Below are 23,387 nucleotides of genomic sequence, written 5' to 3'. Positions count from 1 at the left end.
TCATGAGAGACGATGGACTCTGAAAAACAAACTGAGGGTTCTAGAGGGGAGGGGGGTGGGAGGATGGGTTAGCCTGGTGGTGGGTATTGAGGAGGGCACATTCTGCATGGAGCACTGGGTGTCATGGAACACTTCATCTAAAACTAATGATGTAATGTATGGGGATTAACATAAGAATAAAAAAAAAAAAAGAAAGAAAACACTCAAGCAGGCTTGCTAAAAGACTGGAGACAAATGGTAATTGCAGATGAGTAAGAAGCCCAAAAAAGGAGACTTGAGTCTACTCAAGTTCTAAGCCACAGCCAGAAGCCTGATTTCTGGAAGGTTTATGCTCAGCCTAGGAACAGAACAGACTTGCTCCAAATCCCAGCCCTTGTGGCGCAGTGTGAGTCCTGGCTCATTGGACACCCCACAGTAGCTGCTAGGTTGGTCCCCTCTTACAAGACCAACCTATCCACCCCCTCCCAGGTGGGTACTGAAGCATTAGCAAATGTTCATCCAGGGTCTTGACAGACATTGTAAGTAAAATGTGCTAAGTTATCCAGCGGCAAAACCAATCTTAAAAAAATACTTTTTCTGGTTTATTTCTATAGTTCAATTATCTAAAGGGCTTGAGACACTGGATAAAGATAATATTTCAAGAACTGTAAAATGAGGAATACGCAAATGTAAGTGCTCTTTCCAGAAAAATCGTCAAAGGGGGAACTTCTAGATCAATTTATTCTTTTACCTTTATCTCTTTCCTTTGCTTCCCCGCCCAGGGCCAGTACCCACACTGCCTCATCAAAAGGGCACTGCCCCAGACGTAGGAGACCTGGATCACCTGTCCGGACTCCCCACAGTCACTCCTCCTCTCCATGAAATGAAGGTATCGACGAACCCAAGGCCTAATGCTTCTTCCAGCTATTCGAATTTAACTGATGCCTTCTGATCCACCTCTTGGCCTCTGTCATATTTGTTTATGGGTGTAAGTAAAAAGTATGTGCTCTCGTTTCCACCTTTTAGACTCTGAAGGTAGGAAAGCCCACTCCGACCATCATTTCAGCAGGATTTGGGGAGAAAGTGCAGAGAAACGCACATGTTCGACCTCCATATTTACCTGGAGCCCAATGGCTACTTTTCAGAGTGGGAGGAGTAGGTCAGTGGAACCACACTCGGTGGGGCACCATCCCCAATCCACAGAGCTGCACTCTCTATTCTCACCAATGACACCAAGTCCCCAGTTTCAAGCCTCCAGGGAGGCAGGGTCACTGTAGGTGGCTGTCTCTGCCTAGGAAATCGTGACCCCAAATAGTTATCATGAGATTCACTGATTAATTTGCTTCCTCCCATATTTCAGCAGTGAGGTGTTCATGGAAGGGTGTGTGGCAGAGCTGCAGGATTCCAAAGTTTTATGAAGTTAAGCATGTCATACCTTAGGGGCTTTGGGCAGGCACTGGAGACCAAAAGCATTAGCCTTCAAGGTCACTGTTGAGCCCAGTAAACAGATGAGGGGGAAAATGTGTTTTGCAAGTAAAATAAATAAAAGTTATTTTTGGATGGCAGCATATGCCCTCAATTTCTACACAGAGTAAGATAATGAAAGGGATTAGAATACTCCATCTCCCCACTCCTGACTTCTGGGCCATCCGTCCCGTGGCTGCTGCAGGGCCAGCTACGGTTTTAGGCAGAGCCCTCTGTCACCACTCCCCCTGCAGAGTGAGCAGGTGTCCACCCACCTTGGGGCCCTAATGCTGTTGTGATCATGAGGAGGCCTGTTCTCAGGCTCAGGGCCCAGGAAGTGTGGGTGATATTCTGCTGCACTGTAACAAGTAGGGAATGAAGGGTAAGGGAAGCCCAAGTGTGGTCTCACTCAGAAAGGGATAAGACTTCCTCTGTGACAAATCCTAAAAGAGGCATCATCTCCGTTTGGGAGAGAACAGGAGGGGAGTGAGGGTCCAAGATGACCTCGACTTTGTCCAGGGATGGGGGAAGGAGGAAGGGTCTGGCCCTTGAGTCTACATGGTGCCACTCATGTGGGCTCTGCTGCCTTCTTACTCAGCCTGAGAGCCACCCTGGTGTACCTCCCCCCACACATATGCCTCCCCCATGGCTCTACCTGCAGCCCTCGCACACTCTCAGTGTGAGCAATGTCACCAACAGCAGGTGGGAGGGAGTAGCACCACGTGAGTGGAGGTGAAGGGCAGTGATTTACCCCAAAGTCTGGACAAAGGTCAGCTCACCTCTCACGAGGGAGAGCCCAGGCTAGGGAGAGGGGCTATGCCAAGGACAACACAATACCCAACACAGTGACCACAGAAACCACATAGAAAGCACTAGAAACAAAAATGGAGGAGGAAGCAGAGAGTGTGAAGAGTTAGAGCAGGAAGACTTAAAAAGCTACCAAGAAGATTATATGAGAAGTGCAGGGACCCTGACCTGCAAATGATGGGAACTAAGGAGGCTATAATTCCTGGAGCTCCACATATAGACTATGTCCTCAGAACATTGGTAACAATGATGGCAACTATTGAGCATCCACCATCTCCCAACTGATGCTTACACCATCTAACTGAACACCATCAAAGCAGCTTTGCCAGACAGACCACTCTCATTTTACAAGAGTAAACAGAGATGAAGACAAGGAAATTTACCAATGTCAAATGGCGAGGAAACAACAAAACCCAGGATGATCAGACTTCAGAGCACAAGCTCTCTCCACTGTATGAGCTGCCGTGTTACCCACCACCCAGATTTTATCTCTTTGGCTAGTGTCACTGATGTGACAAGTACAGGCTTGAGGACTAGAACCCAACTCCTCCTCTATCTAACTCTGCACTCTCTATAATATCCTACAAATGGTACTGGGAAAATGGGACATCCATATGTAAAAAATGAACCCTGTACGAAAATTACCTGAAAATGGATCGAAGACCTAATGCAAAACCTAAAACTATAAAATGTCTAATAGAAAAACATAGAAGAAAAATCTTTATTCTCTTAGATTAGGCAAAGACTTCTTAGATATGGCATCGAAAGACTGATCCATAAAAAAAAATACTAAAAAGTGGACTATGTCAAAATTTAAAACTTCTGCTCTTCAAAAGACTCTGTTAAGACAATGAAAACATAAACCACAGACAGAAAAAATGATTTATGAAGCACATATCTGATTAAAAAAACAAAACTTGTATAAAGAATATGGAACCCTGAGGCACCTGGGTGACTCAGTGGGTTAAGCGTCTGACTCCTGATTTCAGCTCAGGTCATGATCTCAGGGTCGTGAGATCGAGCTCCATGTCGGCTCCACATTCAGCAGGGAATCTGCTTGAGATTCTCTCTCTGTCCCTCCCACTGCTCACTCACGTTCTCTCTCCAAAATAAATAAATCTTAGGGGTGCCTGGGTGGCTCAGTCATCAAGCATCTGCCTTCGGCTCACATCATGATCCCAGGGTCCTGGGATTGAGTCCCTCATCGGGCTCCTTGCTAAGCGGGAAGCCTGCTTCTCCCTCTCCTACTCCCCCTGCTTGTGTTCCTTCTCTCACTGTGTCTCTCTCTGTCAAATAAATAAATAAAATCTTTAAAATAAATAAATCTTAAAAAAAAAAAAAGAAGAAAGAACTCTAGACTTTAGAAAGATGGCACAGTAGGAGGATCCTAAACTCACCTGTCCACAGATACAACTAGGTAACACCCACATCAGTGTAAATAACTGAGAAAATGACCCAAAGACTGGCAGGACAGACTCTCCACCATTAAATGTAGAGAAGAGGCCAGGAGAAGAGTAAGAAGGGCAGAGACATGGTTGGGAGCAAAACAGACCCAGGAGACTTCACAAGAGGGAGGGACCCGTGGTCACAGGGAGGGAAGAGGCACAGACTCCCACACAAGCCACCCCAGGCACAGGGGACCCGCATAGGGAAGATGAATCCCCATAACATCTGGCTTTGAAACCTAGAGGGGCCTAACATCCAGAGTTCTCACGATGAGTGGGGCTTAACACCTGGAATTTAAAAATCAGTGGGCGTGACTCTGGGAGAGCTGCAAGGGCAACAGAAAACAGAGAGGACAAACAGCCTGGCTGAGATACAGCCCAGACGCAGCAGTTTGGAAAATGCCTGGGGAATACAGGAAGGAGACTGGAGATTTATTTACTCATCTCAGAGCTTGTGCTGCAGGGGGTAGAGATCTCTGGGAGACTTCTCCAAGAACAAAAGAGCTCATGCCATTTCCCTCCCCTGCCCCCCAGCTTAGATACATGGACACCTGCAGGAACCAGTGAGGCATCAACACTCCCCACCTAGCTTGCCAACAGCACAGCCTGCCCCTGTGTGCTTCTTCAGATACACTTGCCCCCAACCCAGGAGGGCTCAGCAGGAGTGCTCCCAGGCTGCCGGAGGTCCCCTCAACAGCACATGCAACACACAGGAGACACCCCGGAAATGCCAGGTTCTGCAGAGAAAAGCTACAAAACAACCATAAAACAAGTAATGAAATGACAATAAGTACTTAACTATCAATAATTACTGTGGATGTAAATGGACTCTATGCTCCAATCAAAAAACATGGGGTGACAGAATGGATAAAAAAGCAAGACCCATCTATATGCTGCCTACAAGAGATTTATTTCAGACCTCAAGCCACATGCAGATTCAAAGTGAAGTAACATTTAGCACGCAACTGGAAGTGAAAAGAAAGCCAGGATAGCAATACTTCTATCAGACAAAACAGACTTTAAAACAAAGACTGTAACAAGAGACAAAGAAGGACATTATATAAACATAAAGGAAATAACCCAAGAAGAAGATATAACAATTGTAAATATTTATGTACCCAACATGGTAGCTCCCCAATACATAAAGCAGTTAATAACAAACATGAAGGAAATAATAGATAGTAATACAATAATGGGGGGGCGGGCTGTAACACCCTATTTACATCAACAGATAAATCATCCAAACAGAAAATCAACAAGGAAACAGTGGCTTTGAATGACACATCAGACCACATGGATTTAACACATATATTCAGAACATTCTATCCTAAAACAGCAGAATACACATTCTTTTCAAGTGCACATGGAACATTCTCCAGAACAGATCATATGTTAGGCCACAAAACAAGTCTCAACAAATTCAAAAAGACTGAAGTCATTCCATGTATCTTCCCCAACCACAACGCTATGAAGTTAGAAATCAACCACAAGGAAAAATCTGCAAAGAGAACAAATACATGGAGGTTAAATAACATGCTACTAAACAATGAATGGGTCAACCAAGAAATCAAGGAGAGAATAAAAAAATACATGGAGACAAATGAAAATGAAACCCAATGGTCCAAACTCTGGGATGCAGCAAAAGCTGTTGCAGGAGGGAAGTTTATAGCAATACAGGTCTACCTCAAGAAGCAAGAAAAAGCTCAAATAGACAACCTAACTTTATATCTAAAGAAGCCACTGAAAGAACAAACCAAACCAAACCAGTAGAAGTAAGGAACTCATAAAGATTAGAGCAGAAATTAATGAAATAGAAACAAAAAAGGAATAAAACAGATGAAATGAGGAGCTGGTTTTTTGAAAAGATAAACCAAATTGATAAACCTCTAGCCAGACTCATCAAAGAGAGAGAGAGAACTCAAATAAACAAAATCAGAAATGAGAGAAAAGAAATAAAAATGACTACACAGAAATACAAAGCACTATAAGAGAATATTATGAAAAATTATATGCCAACAAATTGGACAACCTAGAAGAAATGGATAAATTCCTAGAAACATATAACCTGTGAAAACTGAATGAGGAAAAATAGAAAATTTGAACAGACCGATTACCAACAATGAAATTGAATCAGTAATTAAAACACTCCCAACAAATAAAGGCCCAGGACCACAGCCTCACATGTGAATTCTACCAAATATTTAAAGATGAGTTAATACCTATTCTCAAACTATTCCAAAAATTAGAAGAGGAAGAAAAGCTTCCGAATTCATTCTATGAGGCTAGCATTACCTGATACCAAAACCAGATAAGAGACATGACAAAAAAAAAAAAAGAACTACAGGCCAATATCTCTCATGAACATAGATGCAAAAATCCTCAATAGTATACTAACAAATTGAATCTAACAATACATTAAAAAATCATTCACCATGATCAAATGGGATTCAATTCCTGGGATAAAAGTGTGTCTCACTATTCACAAATCAATCAGTGTGATACATCACATCCACAAGAAAAAGGATAAGAACCATATGATCATCTCAATAGATGCAACAAAAGCATTTGACAAAGTACAACATCGATTCGTGATCAAAACCCTCAACAAAGTAGGTTTAGAGGGAACATGCCTCACCATAATAAAAACCATATATGAAAAATGCACAGCTAACATCATACTCAAGGGCGAAAAACTGAGGAACAAGACAAGGATGTCCACTTTGCCACTTTTATGCAACATAATACTGGAAGTCCTAGCCACAGCAATCAGATAAGAAAAAGAAATAAAAGGCATCAAAATTGATGAAGAGGTAAAACTGTCACTATTTGCAGATGACATGATACTATATACAGAACACCCTAAAGACTCACCAAAAACTACTAGTACTGATAAAAGAATCCAGTAAGGTTGGAGAATACAAAATCAACATACAGAAATCTGTTGCATTTCTATACACTAATAAAGAAAGAGAAATAAGAAAAGAATCCCATTTACAACTGCACCAAAAAGAATAAAATGCTTAGGAATAAACTTAGCCAGAGAGTAAAACACCTCTACTCTGAAAACTACAGAATACTGATGAAACAAATTGAAGATGACACACACAAATGGAAAAACTATTCCATGCTCATGGTTTGGAAGAACAAGAATATTGTTAAAATGTCTCTACTATCCAAAGCAATCTACCGATTTAATGCAATCCCTATCAAAATACCAACAGCATTTTTTTTTTTTTTGACATCGCTACACATCTACTGGAATGATTACAAACAAAAGAAAACCTGACAAAATCAAGTGCTGGCAAGCATGTGGAGTAATTGAAATTCTCACTCAATCCCTGTGGGAATTCAAAATGGTACAGCTACACTGGAGAACAGTTTGGCAGTTTCTTATAAAGTCAAACATATATTGACCATGCAGCCCAACCATCCTAATCCTAGGTATCTACATAGATGAAATGAAAATTTATATTCCCACAACAAACTGTACGTGAATGTTTACAGTGGCTGTATTGATAATCACCAACCACTGAAAGGAACCGAATGTCCTTCAACTGATGAATGGGTAAACTGTGGAATAGCCACATAATAGAATACGACTGGCAATAAAAAGGAACCAAATACTGAGATTAGAGAGTTACATGTCAAATAACACGGCTGAATATCGAATGCATATTGTTAAGTGAAGGAACCCAGAATGGAATGACTGTCTGGATTGATTCATACGACATTCTGAAAAAGGTAAAGCTACAGTGACAGAAAGCAGATCAGAGGTTGGCAGAGGCAGAAGTGGGGGGAGGGGTAGACTAGAAAGTGGTACAAGGGAATTTTGTGGGGGGGTGGGACTGTTCTTTGAGTAGTGGTGGTGGTTGCAGACTATATGCATTTGTCAAAACTCACAGCACTGTACACTAAAAGGCGTGAATTTTACTGAATGAAAATGATACTTGAATTTCATTTTATTTCTTTAAAGATTTTATTTATTTATTTGAGAGAGAGAGATATCAAGAGAGAGTGTGAGCAGGCAGAGGGGCAGAGGTAGAGGGAGAAGCAGGCTACCCACTGAGCAAGGAGCCCAATGTGGGACTCAATCCCAGGACCCTGGTATCATGACCTGAGCCGAAGGCAGACACCCAACAGACTGAGCCACCCAGGTGCCCAGATACTTGAATTTTTAAAAAGATAGGAAGAGTATATTTGCTATTCATAAACTTATAGAGACAGCATAGTGGAGAGGTGAGGATTATAGCCTCTGCAGCTAAAATCCCCAGTTACTTCATCTGCACAATAGGAATAAGGGCAACCACCACCCTCCTCAAGCCATGGCAACTGAATGAGACGAGGTGTATAAATTACTCAGCAAAGTACCATTCCCTGAGAAAGGTCACTCCTTCTCCAGCACTTCTTGAACGCTGTGCGCCCTGTGTTGGGCTAGGTACGGTGACCGGGACACAGGAACACAGACTCCTCTGTCCCAGTAGCTGTCACCGCCCTCCCCCAATCTGTTCCCTGAGCCGGAGCTTCTTGCAGACCACAGCTAGAAGAAAAGCATTTTTGTTCAAGAATTGGAACGGCTGTGAGAGAGAATTCCTGTCACCACAAACTGTGGAGCCACCCTCTTCTTGTCCTGGGGTGGACTTCTGAATGCACCAGAGCACCCTGCAGCAGCCTGGGAGCCCAGCTGTCTGCTCTCTGGGGAGAAGGCAGGGCTGTGATGTGGCCAGCAGCATGTTCCAAGGAGACACAATAGCTACATTGTTTATTTCCCGGGCCAACTTTATAGACCGTTGTACCAAGCCCAGGAGCCTCTCCCATTTCATGGTAACATTGCAGATGGGATTGTGTGGTCATGAAGTCAATAAACTCCCTTCCTCCCTTGAACATTCAGGACAAGCCAGCACTGCACTCACTCCAGGGAAACCCTTTCTTCTGTTGTTGGGAGAAGCAAGGCAGAGATAACACACACTCATATTGGGCTTGGACCCCTTAAAATCTGTCTCTGTCTGTCTGTCTCTCTCTCACACAAACATACACACAGACACACACCGTTCTTCAATCCCCTGCCAACTCTTCCTGAAGATAACGTAATACCGTTACGATGAAAACATTAGACACAGGGCACACACTCCGTGGAGGCTGTTAAAACCTGTAATATGAAACAGCTCAGAGCTGGTTGAGCTCATCGGCCCACCACAAGGCATTTCTGCTTACAATTAATTTAGCAAAATGGAAGAAGGCAGCAGAAAAAAAATCTTGGTTTACTAAATGACCTTTAAGTAATTGCTCGTATTTTAAATAGACTCAAGTTACCATCAACCTCTTCTTGGGCAGAGAACTCTCAGTTCCTTTGACTGCAGCTTTAATTCTAGCACTGCCTTGGTTACTTCTTCAGTGAAACACCAGTTCTTCCTTGGCTCACTCTGGCCTCTGCTGCCTGCTTACCAGAGTTTAACGGAATAGCCCCACTGAGGTACAGTATATGCAGGAACCAAGCACAGCACCCCCGGAAGGCGCTCCCCATGTAGGATGCTGGGCCACTTCCAGGCTCCATAATGCACACGTGTCGGGGAGGGCCTCAGAAGTGACCAAAGAGAGGAAATTCCATGATACACAAGAGGATCTTCAAACACAGGCTGAAATAATTACCAAGGACGATAACTAACAGCACTTCATTCCTATGAAGAGATTAAGAGGAAACGGACTTAGCATTGTAGCATCAGGAATGAGAAGCGTATTAGGGCTTCCCCCCTGCTTCCCCCCCCACACACACCCCACACAGCCATTTATTCAACTGTTTTCAGAATGACTCTGCTCAAGTCTCTCTCCACAGAAGGCCCTGTGATAAAGGATCTAGACCCCTTCTCCGGGATCTCAGACAGGCTGGTACAGGGTAAAAGGTGCACACATGCTTAGAAGCCCTCAGGAGAATTCAATCCTTTATCTTCACATCTTCCTTTGCCTCCAAAGCCTTGAATTCACACCTACATGCTTGAAAAGCAAATCGCAGATGTCCAATCAAGATGATGTAAGGTCAGACTTTGAAGTGCTCCCCTTTACCCCAAACCCCACAGCAATGGTGAGTAAAAGATAAAAAGAGAAACCAAATATAGCTTTACTAATTCAAAAACAAGAAAAGACGTCTCCCTGGACCAAAAATAGAACAGAAATGCAAAGCAAGACGCCAAGCTGAAGCTAGGGCCTCGGGTCTGGAAGCAGGTGGTAGCAAGCACACGTTCCATTCCTGCAGTTAGAAGGGGCTAGAAATGCTTCATGTAAGAAAGGTGAGTCAAGCCCAGGTAAGGCTCCTTTGTTTATAAAAAGAGGCTGTAGACACAGGGCTGATGACCTGTTCCCTTAGGCTGAGTACATATAAGAAGCTCTGGGCCTGGAAAGGTCAGAAGGCACATTTCTAGGTACAGAGCACCAAGATGCCCATCACCTAAGTAACCGGGTCTGCAGAGCCTCAACAACACTGTGGCAGATCGGTTCCAAATGCCATGACATCTGAGGGGTCTGTGAGAGGCAAGTGCAAGGCCAGCAGACAGAGGGGATGAGCACAGAAGGAGAGAAAGGAGCAAAACCAGAATACTTCCCACTCCAAATGAGCTTGCATTATAAAATTCCAAACCACTTAGTGAAATGCAATGCTAAGGAAGATAACCAACAAAAATCAAAGATCAGAACATGAGTTTACTCCAGTGGAAAAGCTATGGCTCTGACTGACCAAGACTCTCGGGGTATGATGCAGATGCTCAAAAAGGTAAGTAACAGAGGAGGACTCAGGAGGAGAGAATATGAAGGTATGAAGCAGAGATAGGGAGAAATAAAACATAAACTGGGAGATATGGGAAAAAAACCAAACTTGAAATCCTAAGAATAAAAAATAGTCCTTAAACCAACCCAGTAGCAAACAACATCCCTAGGATGTGATTTAAGGGAGCTTTAGCTTTAGAAACAGAGAATAAATGCCAAACCCAAAAAGGGTTATCTCGGGAGCAGGAGAGGGAAAGCGTACTAGTGTTTTGAACTGGCTTCTAGCACTTTGATTTTTCAGACTGTATGCATGTATCACTTTAATGAAAATTAAAATAAAGAATTGAAAAGACTGCAAGAAATACCATTAATGAAGGATCATCTGAAGTGTATGCAGTCCTTGCTTCCCTTGGTACAGTGTAAATTTTATTCTTAGAAGGGAGCAAACCATCAGAGAGATAGGAACCAAGAGTATATAAATTTTAACCTTTCGTGTTACTTCTTTTATTAAGTTACAATTTGAAATTATGTCTATCAGCCACATTGAAAAACATTATAAAAAATCAGCTATTTAAATAATTGTGGAGTCTGCTGAGGACGTTGCCCACTGCCTCTTTGGGACCCTCTGGAGCGGCTCTGGCCTCAGTACCGGGAAAAACTGGGCTTTGGCCAAGGACCAGGTGTGTGTCCAACCTCACAGCTACTGTGAATTCTGACTCAGTCCTTCAGCTTTGGCTGCTGGGAGAGTTAGAGTAATTTGTGATTGGTTTCTGGTCACTTTATAGGATCATACGGAATGCCTTTGGGGCACTGACTTGCTTTTGTCTTATTTCCTGTCACTCTTATTTCACAAATCAACATAAGATTTACAGCCATTAAAGCACACAGCTACTCTGCCTACATTTACATACTTACATTGATCTGCAGAGAGAAGTGTACGGATGTGTGCCTGGAAGCCCTTCCGAGGCTTCTGAGTGGTGGGAGGGTGTGATGAGACAGAACGCATTGGGGAAGGCAGAGAAAGGAAGGGAAAAAAGGTAGGTTGGACTTTGGGGTCATGGCCTCGAATGCCAAGCTAAGAGTCTGAAGTTTATCCTGAAGATTAAAGCCAATGGCAAATGTTTTCCAAAATTCTGAGCAAAGCAATGACATGGAAACCGTGGTGGTTCAGAAAACTTACTGTAGGACAGTGTGCAGGATGGATGATCGAGGGGACATGGAGGGCCAGGGGACCAATTAGGGGCTATTTCAATAATCCAGGAGTGAGGTGAGGCAACGGTGTTATTAGTAAACTGACTGTGTTTTAGAAGAAGGATCAAATGTAACAGGCTTTAGGAAAGAAAAAGTGACATGGCCAGGAAACACAGCTTTTTCTTGCCACAAAGCAGGCAACATCCAAGGAAGCATGCTGCGCACTGCCCACAAACTTAAGGGAACAATCAATTCCCATTGGTCTATTATTCTGTTTCTATGGCCTAGGATTCTGACCTGGGCAAACCACAGGAGAAGCCAAATCGTTCCAAAGCCTCCCTTAGAAGGTAAGTTCTATTCCTTCCAGAAATTAAGCTGCTGATGACTAGAAATGACACCTAACCCCACACATGTAAATCACAGCCGCTCTGATAGGCCTCCTTCCTGCCTTCCTGAAACAGGTCAGCGCATGAGTCCAGCACCATGCAGATTCGAGCACTGTAATAAATACTGCCTCACACGGAAACCTGTTGAGATGAATTTCTTATGGTCCAAGAAAAGCAGAAAAATAATCTTGAAAACTTTAAGCCTAGGAACTGAAGTAAATTTAATTTTGACTGAAGTAGTTTTGAATTCATAATCTTTGGGGAATGCGTTAAGCTGGATTCACCTGTCTTATTTTTTCAAAGCAAATCAGCAATACAGAGATTTCAAGAGGGATGTTTACATCACAAAACAGAACAAAATTCTCAGGTAAATAGAAACTTGAAAATATAACTGATGAGCTAATTGAAATCAGGTTTCTATTCTCATCTCAATACACACCCCACTCACTTCTCCTAGGAAAACATTTCAGAGAAACATGGGATAACAGAGCTGGAAGGGGCTTTAAGAGCATCCAATTTAATTCCGTTGTGTTATATACCGTGTTTGTCGTTCTCTGTCTGACTTATTTCAATTAGCATAATGCCCCCAAGGTCCATCCATGTTCTTGCAAATGGCCAGATTCCCTTGTTTTCAACAGCTGAATAATCTTCCAGTGTATATATACCATATTTTCTTGAACCATTCATCTATGGATGGACACTTAAAGTTGTTTCCATGTCTTGGTTATTATAAATAATGCTGCAATGAACATGAGGATGCGTAGATCTTTTCAAGTTAGTGTTTTCATTTCCTCTAGATAAATACCCAGAAGCAAAATTGCTGGATCATATGGTTGTTCTATTTTTAAATTTTTGAGGAACCTCCAAACTGTTTTCCATAGTGGCCACCCGGGTTTGCATTCCCACCAATAACGTAACACACAAGCATTCCCTTTTCCCCACAACCTCACCAACACTTGTTATTTCTTGTCTTTTTGATTCTAGCCATTCTGACAGGTGTGAAGAGATATAGATGGCCAACAGGTACATGAAAAGAGGTTCAACGTAGTGACCACAGAGGAAATGCAGATCAAAACCACAATGAAATATGGGTCCCTTGTATGACAGATGATGAAATAAATCTGAGAGGTTGAATGATTTGCCCGAGGCCACTCAGTGTGTCAGGCACAGAATGGATTAGAATCCAGCAGAATTATTAAGTACTTTTTCCATGTTACCATTTGGCCCATCTCTAACACAACATTTATGATGGTTAATGTTATGTATCAACTTGACTGGGTCACAGGGTGTCCGGGTATTTGGTTAAACATTATTCTGGGTATGTGTGTGCTTTTGGATGAGATTCACATTTGAATCAGTAGACTGCCCTCCCCAGTGTGGGTGGGTCTCACCCAATCACTTGAAGGCCTGAGGAGAACAAAGAATGACCCTACCACAAGGAAGAGGGAACTCCTCCTGCCCAATTGCCTTTGAGCTGTTTTTTTTCCTCCTGCCTTTGGACTCAAATGAAAGGCTGGCTCTTCCTGGATCAGACTAGAATTTCACCAGGGGTCTCCCATTTACCAACTGCAGGTCTTGGGACTTCTCAGTCTCCACAATCACATGAGCCAACTCCTTATAATAAATATCCCCCCCACTACTCCTTTACACACACACACACACACACACCCCTGTTGTGCTCTTTCTCTGGAGAACCCTAATACAATATTAAACTTTTAGCCCAAAAGAGGAAAGAAAATGGTCTCAATGAACACGGTGGACACTGTAGATCAGCCTCGCAAAAGCCACTCACAACCTTCCTCTCCCTTGTCTTCCTCTAGTTTAAAGGCTGAAAACCTAAAAATGTAGTTTCCTCACCTCTTTTACAGCTAACAGGGGTCATACGATACAGTTCTGAACAGTCAAGTGTAGGTGGAAATCCCTAGGAGCTTTGCCCTTTGTTCTTTGCCTTTTATTACCCCTTCTTCTTCATGTCTAGAGCTTGGACACGCTGGCTGAGGGTTGAGGGCATCAGTCATCCTGGGACCATTTTAGTTGGGTTATCTGTTATTTTAGGTGAAGCCTTTTCCTAATAGACAATTTCTAGCCTGATTTCAACTACACCAAAAAAACCCAAAAGTGAACATGACCCCAATTTTAATAAAATACAAGCATCTATCCAAGAAAGTTTTTGTGGGTCTACAATACAGATGAAGTGTAAGACGCACTAAATCCAAGACCTCCCCTTCAAGGAGGCTGGTGGGAAGATAGCTTGCTTCTTGCCATTGCAGATGATGGTCTGGGGAGAAATCCCAGGGGATCCCCTATAATTCCAGCATGCGTGGCTGCCACAAAAGGCTAATGCTAAAGCAGACTGAATCTTGGGCAGGTATTACCAGTGGATCCAACTTTTCCCATTTAGCGCATTTATTTCTTTTTCATGAAAAACTAATCGTGTTCACTGATTCCTGCCTCATTAGAATGAGCACGTGGTCCCTTCTCCTTCAGGGAAAACAGAAATCTTTCTCCATTGATCCTGGCACCAGAGACCACAGGTGGCTCTATGGTAGAGAGGAAGGAGCACTAGATTCAGTCAAAAGACCTAAGTTTGAGACTTGGTTCTGCCCCGTTTTCTTCACCCAGAGTCTCCCACAGGCACACCTCCAAACCTTTCTGAGTTGCATTTCCTAATTCACAATTATTGAGTTAAACGACATAGTAATTACAAAAGAATTCCCACAAATACAAAACACTCTGCAAAAGTAAGAGTTATTAATCAGATAACTCGACTGTGTGCAAACCAAAAGTCAATAGGTTCAATGTGAGGGAAGCACATGAATAATAGGAGAAAATTCATTCATTATCTTTTTTTTTTAACCTAAGTTCATTCATTGTCTTTATGGCATTTATTTTGGCTTTTCTTCCTTTCTCAGAGAGTAAAAGTTGCTAGAGATAAGTGAGCTCTCTCTGCCATAAGCGTTATAGCAAAAAGCCTTACAGAACAAGGAAATAAAAAACTAGGAATGACTCAGTACATTCACTAATTGAGTGGTAGCTTACCAGCCATAATGTACCCTAACCCCCCTGTTGTATGACCTAACAGCGCTCCAGCCTTCAATGTCCTTTTCGTTATACATTTATCGCCTATATTCCCTCTAGAATCTAAGCTCCATAGATCCCTACCTGAGATTAAACCTCTCACTGCTTCGTGGGTGATAAAAGTTCAAGGAGATAAAACATGTGCCCCACAATGCATTCTTTTTATCCACCTTAGTTTCCCACTCTGCATGAGAGTCATTTCTTTGTGGATTAATGAAAGAAAAGTGGGGTTCTCTGAGAGGTCACTGGGATCGTGCCTGGGAGATGCTCCAAGATGGTCTCCCCCCCACCCCACACACATACCTTGTCTTGGGTTTGGCATCGCAAACAGTCACATTCGAAACAGTACTGGTCCCTCAGCTGCTCCCGGCGCTCCTCACTGGTCATCAACATGTCCAGGTAGCAGATGGTGAGCTGGGGGGGCCACAGAGGAGAGGGTCACGTGGCTGCAGTGCTCATCATCTTTAACACATGCTTACTATCATTGCTGATTATTTAAGCAAAACACATTTTCATTACACACCAAAAAGTGCAAAAAGGAAAGATACTACTTAGAGTCTCTATACGCAAATAATCACTTGCAAAATTTTAATGCATTACCTTCCAGTCTTTGTTGTGTGGTGAGCACCTGTATATTATATACTTACTTTAAAGACCTGGACTCCTGGCCTCTATACACTTTTACGCCCCGCCTTTTATCCACCAAATAAGAGAATATCAAGAGCTGGCGTGTGTTGGGTAATACCAAGGCTGGGTAGTAAAAGCTATAACCGCTCGCAATCAGAGAAGCCAGATCAATTCTAGCCCCCAAAGGGGCAGCAGATGATGCACCCAGATGCTCTTAAATCCTAATCAGTCCTGCAGCCTCATGGAATTTGAAGTCAACCAAATTTGGTGGCTTTGAAGTTAGGAGACTGTTTTACTTGTGACTACAGAAAAAGGGGGCGCCTGGGTGGCTCAGTTGGTTAAGCAACTGCCTTCAGCTCAGGTCATGATCCTGGAGTCGCGGAATCAAGTCCCACATCGGGCTCCCTGCTCTTGGAGAGTCTGCTTCTCCCTCTGACCCTCCCTCCTCTTATGCTCTCGGTCTCTCATTCTCTCTCTCTCTCAAATAAATAAATAAAATCTTAAAAAAAAAAAAAAAGGAATAATTTCCAAGTAGGGAGAACTAATGTCAGAATGTGATCCTAGATGGAAGCTCTTAAGCTGACTTCCTTGGGCCCTTTCAAACAGTGATTATGTTGTCTTGGATGGTGAAAGGTCAGGTGTCCCTGTCGCTGTCAAGTCCCACTTGGAGACATAGGTCTTTGGGTAATATTGCGCTGTTCACACATCCCACACTCGACCAGATCTATGTACGCTGAAAGGCTAATTCAACATACACAAAATGGCACTCCTGATCTCCCCAGGCCTGTTCCATCTCTGCTGGAGCCATCCCAATCTCAGCTGACAGCAATGCATCTTTCATGTCCTTCAAGAAGAAACCTCAAAGTCATCTTTGATTTCTCTCTCCCTTTCACATTCTTGCCCAATCCACCAGGAAATTCTGTGTGCTCAATCTTAAAAATATATCCAGAATCAACCACTTTCTACCTCTCCCAATGTGACCGTCCTGGTCTGAGTCACCTTCCATAGCTTTGGGCGGGTCTCAGTGGAAGAAAGGCCTGGTCAGCTAACCAGAGCTGTCCCAGCCCCCATGGCCACCCCCAGGGTGACAGAAGCCATGGCCCGGTCTGGCTAGCTGGCTCTCTCTAGACCCTTCCCATGTTAGGCAACTATATCACGCTGCTCTGAAACACAGAAATAAGAGTATCTGGCCTCAAGAAGTGTAGGCAACGATGTTACTGAACATCTACTACGTGCTAGGCACTCACGGAGCGAGGCGCGTGAGACAGTTAAAAATCAGCAAAGGTCTGGGATCCTTCGGGGATTTGCACCCACATCCCTTGATTCAAGCCAGATACTCTTTCTCTAATATGGCTGCTTCTCATCCTTCTGGGGGCTGAATGGAGACTCGCCTCTGGAGGGGCTGCACTGGCATCAACCCTAAAATGCATAAGCCTGCACTCCACAGTGTTCTGTGACAACTGGGCTCCTTCGGATTTAAGTCCCTAAATCCCTTTTCTTGCTTGTGATCTGAACCTGGGGCTGCCTGGGAGATGCAAAGGGCCATCATACCAGGCTTTGTTGTAGGATAACTCTATGTCCCAAATTCCAAATAACCAATTTCAAAGCACACTTTTGAAACTGCCTGCTAGTAAGTCTGGGGAAGGGTATGCATTCATCTTGTCTCAACGGGCTCTGAGAGCCCCGGTTTCCTTAAATGAGGTAAAATGAACTGAACTCCATGCTCCCTCTTGGGTTGGCTCTGGGACTCTCCTTCTTAATCCAGCCCAAAGGCTCTTAGTCATCAGCCCCTGCCATCAGATTAGATCACTGGGTGAGTACGATGTGCCCAGTGTGAAACCAACAAACCCAGGGCCAGAGAAAGAAGTTTGGTTAACCTAAGACTTAATTACAAGGGCCAATTCACAAGTGATCACGCCAGGCAGTGAACGGGCAACAGGAGACTAGTTATTTCATTTAACCCCACTAACTAGACTCTAACAGCCTCCATCACTACCCTGTAACTGCCTGTGATCACTACCTGGACTGGGCTATGGCTTTCTAACAGGCCCTAGGTTTGTTGGCTGCGGGTAAGGCACACTAAGTCTTGCCCACTGATCTTCTGTCTGCCTTTCTAGCCTGGATATCTCTCCAGACACTTTCCAGTCTTCATGGTTATATACACGGCGACTCCTCAGAAACAGTGTGCTCGGTGCGAGCTGGTATGGAGCATCCCTGCCCCAGCTAGCCCGTGCCTGCCCTGCACCATCAGCTTCTTCAGAGCGCTCTCAGCCCGCAAGCTTGGCTCAAACACGCCGCTTCCCATGAACACTGCCTCATTCCTTCATTTTTGCCTCTTCCACATTCATCCAAGTTCACAAAATACTCTGTGTCAAAACTGAAGATCTCAATGGCAAAACATTTTTATGCATATTTTGGGGGGGAAAAGCACCATAGGTTACTAACGGGCAATGACAGTGAAATCATTTTATCAGCCAAAGATAAAAAACCTTTCTTGAAGACTCACTGGTTCACCACTTTTAATGAAGAATCTGCTCACTACATGTAGGGCTCATTTAGCAGGAACGTATATATGAAACGTGGCCATTGACCAGTGGATGCTTTAATGGCATAGAACAAAATCGCATTAAAATATTAATGCCACTGACCATTGCTTTGCCATTTTAGAGCAGTTTGTATGGGAAATGCAGTAAATCACTTCCAACATTAGAGTAATATCATGAAAGATATTTGCTGGATATTGGATATATTGCTTACTTGAATATTTCAAGGCAAAGGAACCCCTTTTCCATGAAGCCCATCTTTTCATTATGTACAACAGAGTGGATAAGAAGACCAAATTAAAATTAGACTTCATTTTCATTTCTGGAATCACACAGTCACAATTACAAATTTTTCTGCGGTTACTGGTTCTGAACTGAAAACAAGACTGCAAATCTCACTTCTTTTTAAAATCACACCTGAGTGTTAGTGTTTCTCTTCTTGTACTCGGTCATTAGCAAATCCTGCTAATTTTAGCTTCTAAATATTATATTCTTCAGATCCCCCATCATGAGCCACCACGTGAATTTCTCCTGACTTCGGGGTGCCATTGTCACCTCTTGCTTGGATTACTGCATCAACCTGACCCTCACTGGTCCAACCTTGCTTACACATGGAAAATCTGATCACAGTTCCTCTGCTTCAGTGTGGCCCCATTGCCTGTCCCCAACCCCTTCATGAATATCTACTGAGTGCCTCCCATAGACCAGACACTGTTAGGAGTTCCTTAATAAGGCCCCCATGGGGTCCTACAATCACGTCTGGTCCCTGCATATTCCCTCATAGGTTGGTCACATTCAAAGTCTTCAGTCAATTGATAAGAATGCTTCCTACTCCTTGAACTCACCATTCTGTCCCTTGTCTCTGTGTCTTTGTCTAGAACGCCTTCACCTGTGTCAGCCAAGTTGAACTCTATGGATCCTTCGAGAGTCTAGGAGTCACTTCTCTGGAAGCCTTTCTTACCCACTCGCCCACCCCTGCCCCCTACCACCACCTGGATGCCCCTAATCTGAACGTCTATAAAGCCCTATGTACTTTATACTATTGTACATTTCATATTCTCTTACTATTTTCTGTTTTATGTCAGTTTCCTCGTTTATACCTTGAGCTCCAGAAGGCAAGCCTAGGTCTTACTCATCTTTGTACTCCCAATGCCCACCCCAGGACATGATACCCAATAAGTAGGCAGTGAATTTGTCAAATGACTTAGCATATAAGTAAAGAGGACTGAGAGAAGAAACAGACTGTCTTAATCCCACAACAATTTAAATTAAAACCAATATGAGGGATACTGACATGCTCAGTTTATGCAAATCATATTTTTCACAGTTGATACAGCTCCAGAGGATGCTGGCAGCCAGGGGCGTTATCTGTAACAGCTACAACCTCTTCTTACCAGGAATTTCCACGAGGGTGGCCTAGACTGTCCAGCTTTCTTCCCTGATCCATGTTTTAGAAAACCATCAGCAGATAACACACATTTCATGGCTTACCAAAACCCTGAAGAGGCAGCTGTCAGCAATCCAGCAAGGGGGCCATGCCTCAAACCTTACTATAAACCTCTCTGTAGGAGGTACTAGATGAGGAGACAAAAACCCCAAAGCAAAAGCAAACCAAACAAACTAAACCAAACCAAACCAACAGACCCAACAACTCAGCATTACAGTGGAAATCCTGAAGTAGCAAAGTGTTATAGATAGTGCTGGTTTGAAGTCTGAAAGTGGTCCAAGGGATGGGCTTCATGTGCAGAGAAACAAAGGGTAGGAAATTTCCATGGTGACTTCTACTGTGGAACCTACGCAAATTCCCAGTCTCCTGGGCTGAGGTCTGAAATGTTCTCATCTCAAACTGGCAATGGCTGGCTTTCATGTTACTTTCTTTCTGGGGCCCGTGGGACACACCTGAAGATTAGTGGTAGTTTTAAAAATGGCTCTAACATTCTATTCCACCTCTGGTTTTGTCTGCAGCAAGCCTTATTCACTCACAAAACAGATACAGAGTACGGATCTTCTCTCTAAGAAGCACTATGCAGCCGTCCCTCATGGAGCCTGTATCCCGGGACTCACATCCCAGCGAGCACGTGCTAGAACTAGGGGCTCCCTGATGGGCAGTAGAGCCAAGATGCAAAGCTGATCCTCTGAAACTGCCAAGAGCTTCTAAATTTACTTCCTTGCTCAGTTGAACTAAAGCAAATATTTGCACAATAAAAAGGAACTATCCCTCTTAATCAACCTCAAAATGTCTTTCCTCCTGGTTCTCCCTCTGCCCCAAGGGGCAGTTTGAAATGTGTGGGAGGAATGTCAGGTGTTGGGGTGGGCAGCTACAGGCATCAACTGAGCAGGGACTCAGGACAGCAGCCTTCACCGACGCAGTGAACCGCTGACCATCCAGAATGCCAACAGTTCCCTCAGGGACAAGCAATCCTGGGCTCCACGGAAGCTCACTTTAATGGAAGTCAAGTCAACAACAAGCCATGAATGTCTCCTGGCGGCAAGGCCAAGTACTGGGTACTAAGGGAGAGACGGAAGTAAGACACAAGGGCCTGTCCTCATGATGCTTACGGCAAACAGAGAAGTCACCAGAAGGGCCAGAATAACCTCAAAGAAAATAAAGGAGATCTCAAAGCAGAAGACATTTCCTGTAATCTGGGAAATCGGGAAGAGGTTTATAGAAGAGATGATGTTTGAAAGGATCTGGAAGGGTATGTGATGTTAATACAGGAAAATGGGGGGGGGGGCACGGGGAACAACCGTGCAGACAAAATGTCACCCACCAAGACACACGATGGGGTGGGGAAAATATTATTTTCTGAAAAAAAAAAAAAAAAATCAAGCTCATAGCCACAGAGAACAGAGCAGTCGTTGCCAGAGGTGGGAGGGGGGCGCAAAATGGGTGAAGCCGGTCAAAAGGTACAAAGTAAGCCAGTCCTAGGGATATAAGGTACAGCATGGCAAATATAGTTAACAATACTGCAAAGCATATTTGAAAGTCACTAAGAGTTCTCATCACAAGAGAAAAAATGTCTGTAACTATGTTTGGTGATGGATGTTAACTAGGCGTACTGTGGTGATCATTTCACAATATACACAAACATCGAATCATTGTGTGATACACTGGAAACTTACAGAATGTCATATGTTGATTACACCTCAATTAAACAAAATTATCTTCCAAATAGACAGTATGAAAGCACTTAGAGGGAGAATGCTCCCTTTGCTGGGAAGCTGCTTTGATAAGTATCATGCGGGAACGTATCTGAGTCTGCAGGGCCTGATGCTGAGCACAATTATTTTGTGTCAAGTGAGAGGAAGGATTTGCTCGTTGCTCCAGAGATGGAAGGAAAAGGACATGAAAAAAGTGAAATCAGCACCAAGAAACAAGACTTTTTTTCAACTAAATGAAAACCAACCAATGAAAATAACGGGCAACCAAACCTAGAAAACAAGGCATAGGAAAATCTCCTTGTTGTTCCTGAAAATGCTGACTGTTTCTTTTAGTTTTTCTGTTTGCCTCTCCAGTTACTGATTTTTTTAATTTAGTAAATCATCCTCCTATCAGCGGCAGCGACCTCGTCTTCGGGGACAGGGGGCCCTCAGCTCCTGCACCTAATACGGCTGCAAATGGACAGCGCCCCCCTTTCTTACCTGCCTCGCAATCACGTAGCCCTAGAATAAAAAACAATGTAATTCTCCATCTCGTTGACAGATGCCCCAGTGCACTGAGCACAGGGGTCCTAAAAACGGAAATCCAGTAAGTGGCTGTATAGGAGACAGCTTATTCAGTTGAAAATCAGATTGGAGGGAGTCTTATCGAAGCCCAATCCCTGTCTACATAAAATATGGTGACCCCGAGTTTAGGTTTTATTGGTTGAGTGCTGCATAAATGCAATCAAAGCTTATGATACTCTGCTTTCCTTGCAATAAATATCCACTTTAGCAAATTGGAAGGTGGAAGGAAACTAAGTTCTAAAGAGTGTAAATACCTATAAGCACACGTTCGGGGTGGTTACGTGTGCAAACCCTGTGTGGGCTCCGGTTTGGGAGCCCGGGGGCAGCTCATCCCCAGCTGCCTTGTGAGACCTGGCGCTTCGGAGAAGGTTCTTCTTCCCAAGAGGCCGGTGTGGCAGGTTACAACCCCGGGGGGTCAAGGCTAAGTCACTACAGGAGGTTATACTCCCTGGCCTCTCTGCCCTTCCCATCTTTGCTGAACAATCGCACAGAAACGTTGAGAGCTCTGCAAAGGCCCCATGACCACGTGAACGAGTAAATCTTGTTTGCTTTCTTGTCATGAAGGTCCATGAGTCACCTGCAAAATGGGACAAGTAGCCCTGGGGGTAATAAGCCCTTGGGATCCCATTCACAAGCCAGGCTGCGCTCCTGCCCACGAAGGATGAGCACTGGCCGGGATACGAAAGGCTGGCAAACCGTCACATGCACAGAACATGGACACTCTGTCACATGCTCATATCCCTCTCTTGCACACACACAAGAGGACCCGCTGAGATCCAAAGAAATGGTGGTTTACAAAGGCAATCCACCTATAATCCTGGATAAGGACTAAGGGGAAAATCGGTCACTGGGTGGACGCATTATGGCTCTTCTCCCTGGCAGAAGGATCGGGACAAGCTGTCCCTCAGGCACAGCTGGTTTCAGGGAAGGGTCTCTGATGAAAAGGAGGCCAGACGGTGGGAAAAGCAGGTGGCTTACCTCCTCTCCTGCCTCGATGTCCCGGACTGCTCGCAGTAAGAGGTGGGGCCCATTGAACACAATGGAACAATTGGGGTCACAGCTATGATTGAGCAAAGACATACTGGAGGAAAGAGAAAAAGAGGGTAGCGTCACTCAGCAGACAGTCAAACATCTAAAGTTAACGAATATAATCAGCAAAAGACACTTCAGCACAGAGTGGGGGGGGCGGAGAGGACAGGTAAGGTTGACAGGGCACCAGGGACTGAGGGGCTCTAGGAGAAGTCCCAGAAATGTCACTAGCCCACATTGCATAAAGCAAAATGCTCCCCGGGCGCCTGGGTGGCTCAGTTGGTTAAGCGACTGCCTTCGGCTCAGGTCATGATCCTGGAGTCCCTGGATCGAGTCCCGCATCGGGCTCCCTGCTCGGC

At 44.1% G+C, this 23,387-nt stretch overlaps 1 protein-coding gene across 3 annotated transcripts in view; it reads right to left on the bottom strand.

The window, feature by feature from the left end:
• Positions 1 to 23,387, bottom strand: part of SMYD3 (SET and MYND domain containing 3) — a 647,362-nt gene that overhangs the window by 112,896 nt on the left and 511,079 nt on the right. For all 3 annotated transcript variants that reach the window (XM_081824470.1, XM_081824469.1, XM_081824471.1), the window contains 2 exons: positions 22,978 to 23,080; positions 15,407 to 15,517 (listed from right to left, as the gene is read on the bottom strand). In XM_081824470.1, the coding sequence (XP_081680596.1) occupies positions 15,407 to 15,517; positions 22,978 to 23,080 (214 nt within the window). The remainder of the gene's footprint in view (positions 1 to 15,406; positions 15,518 to 22,977; positions 23,081 to 23,387) is intronic.

This window comes from Leptonychotes weddellii, chromosome 6 (genome assembly GCF_054177405.1).
Source record: "Leptonychotes weddellii isolate Sample4059 chromosome 6, ASM5417740v2, whole genome shotgun sequence".
In the NCBI taxonomy this organism is placed as follows: domain Eukaryota; kingdom Metazoa; phylum Chordata; class Mammalia; order Carnivora; family Phocidae; genus Leptonychotes; species Leptonychotes weddellii.
The sequence above is the reverse complement of the archived record's forward strand: the minus strand, read 5'-3'. Positions and strand labels throughout refer to the sequence as shown.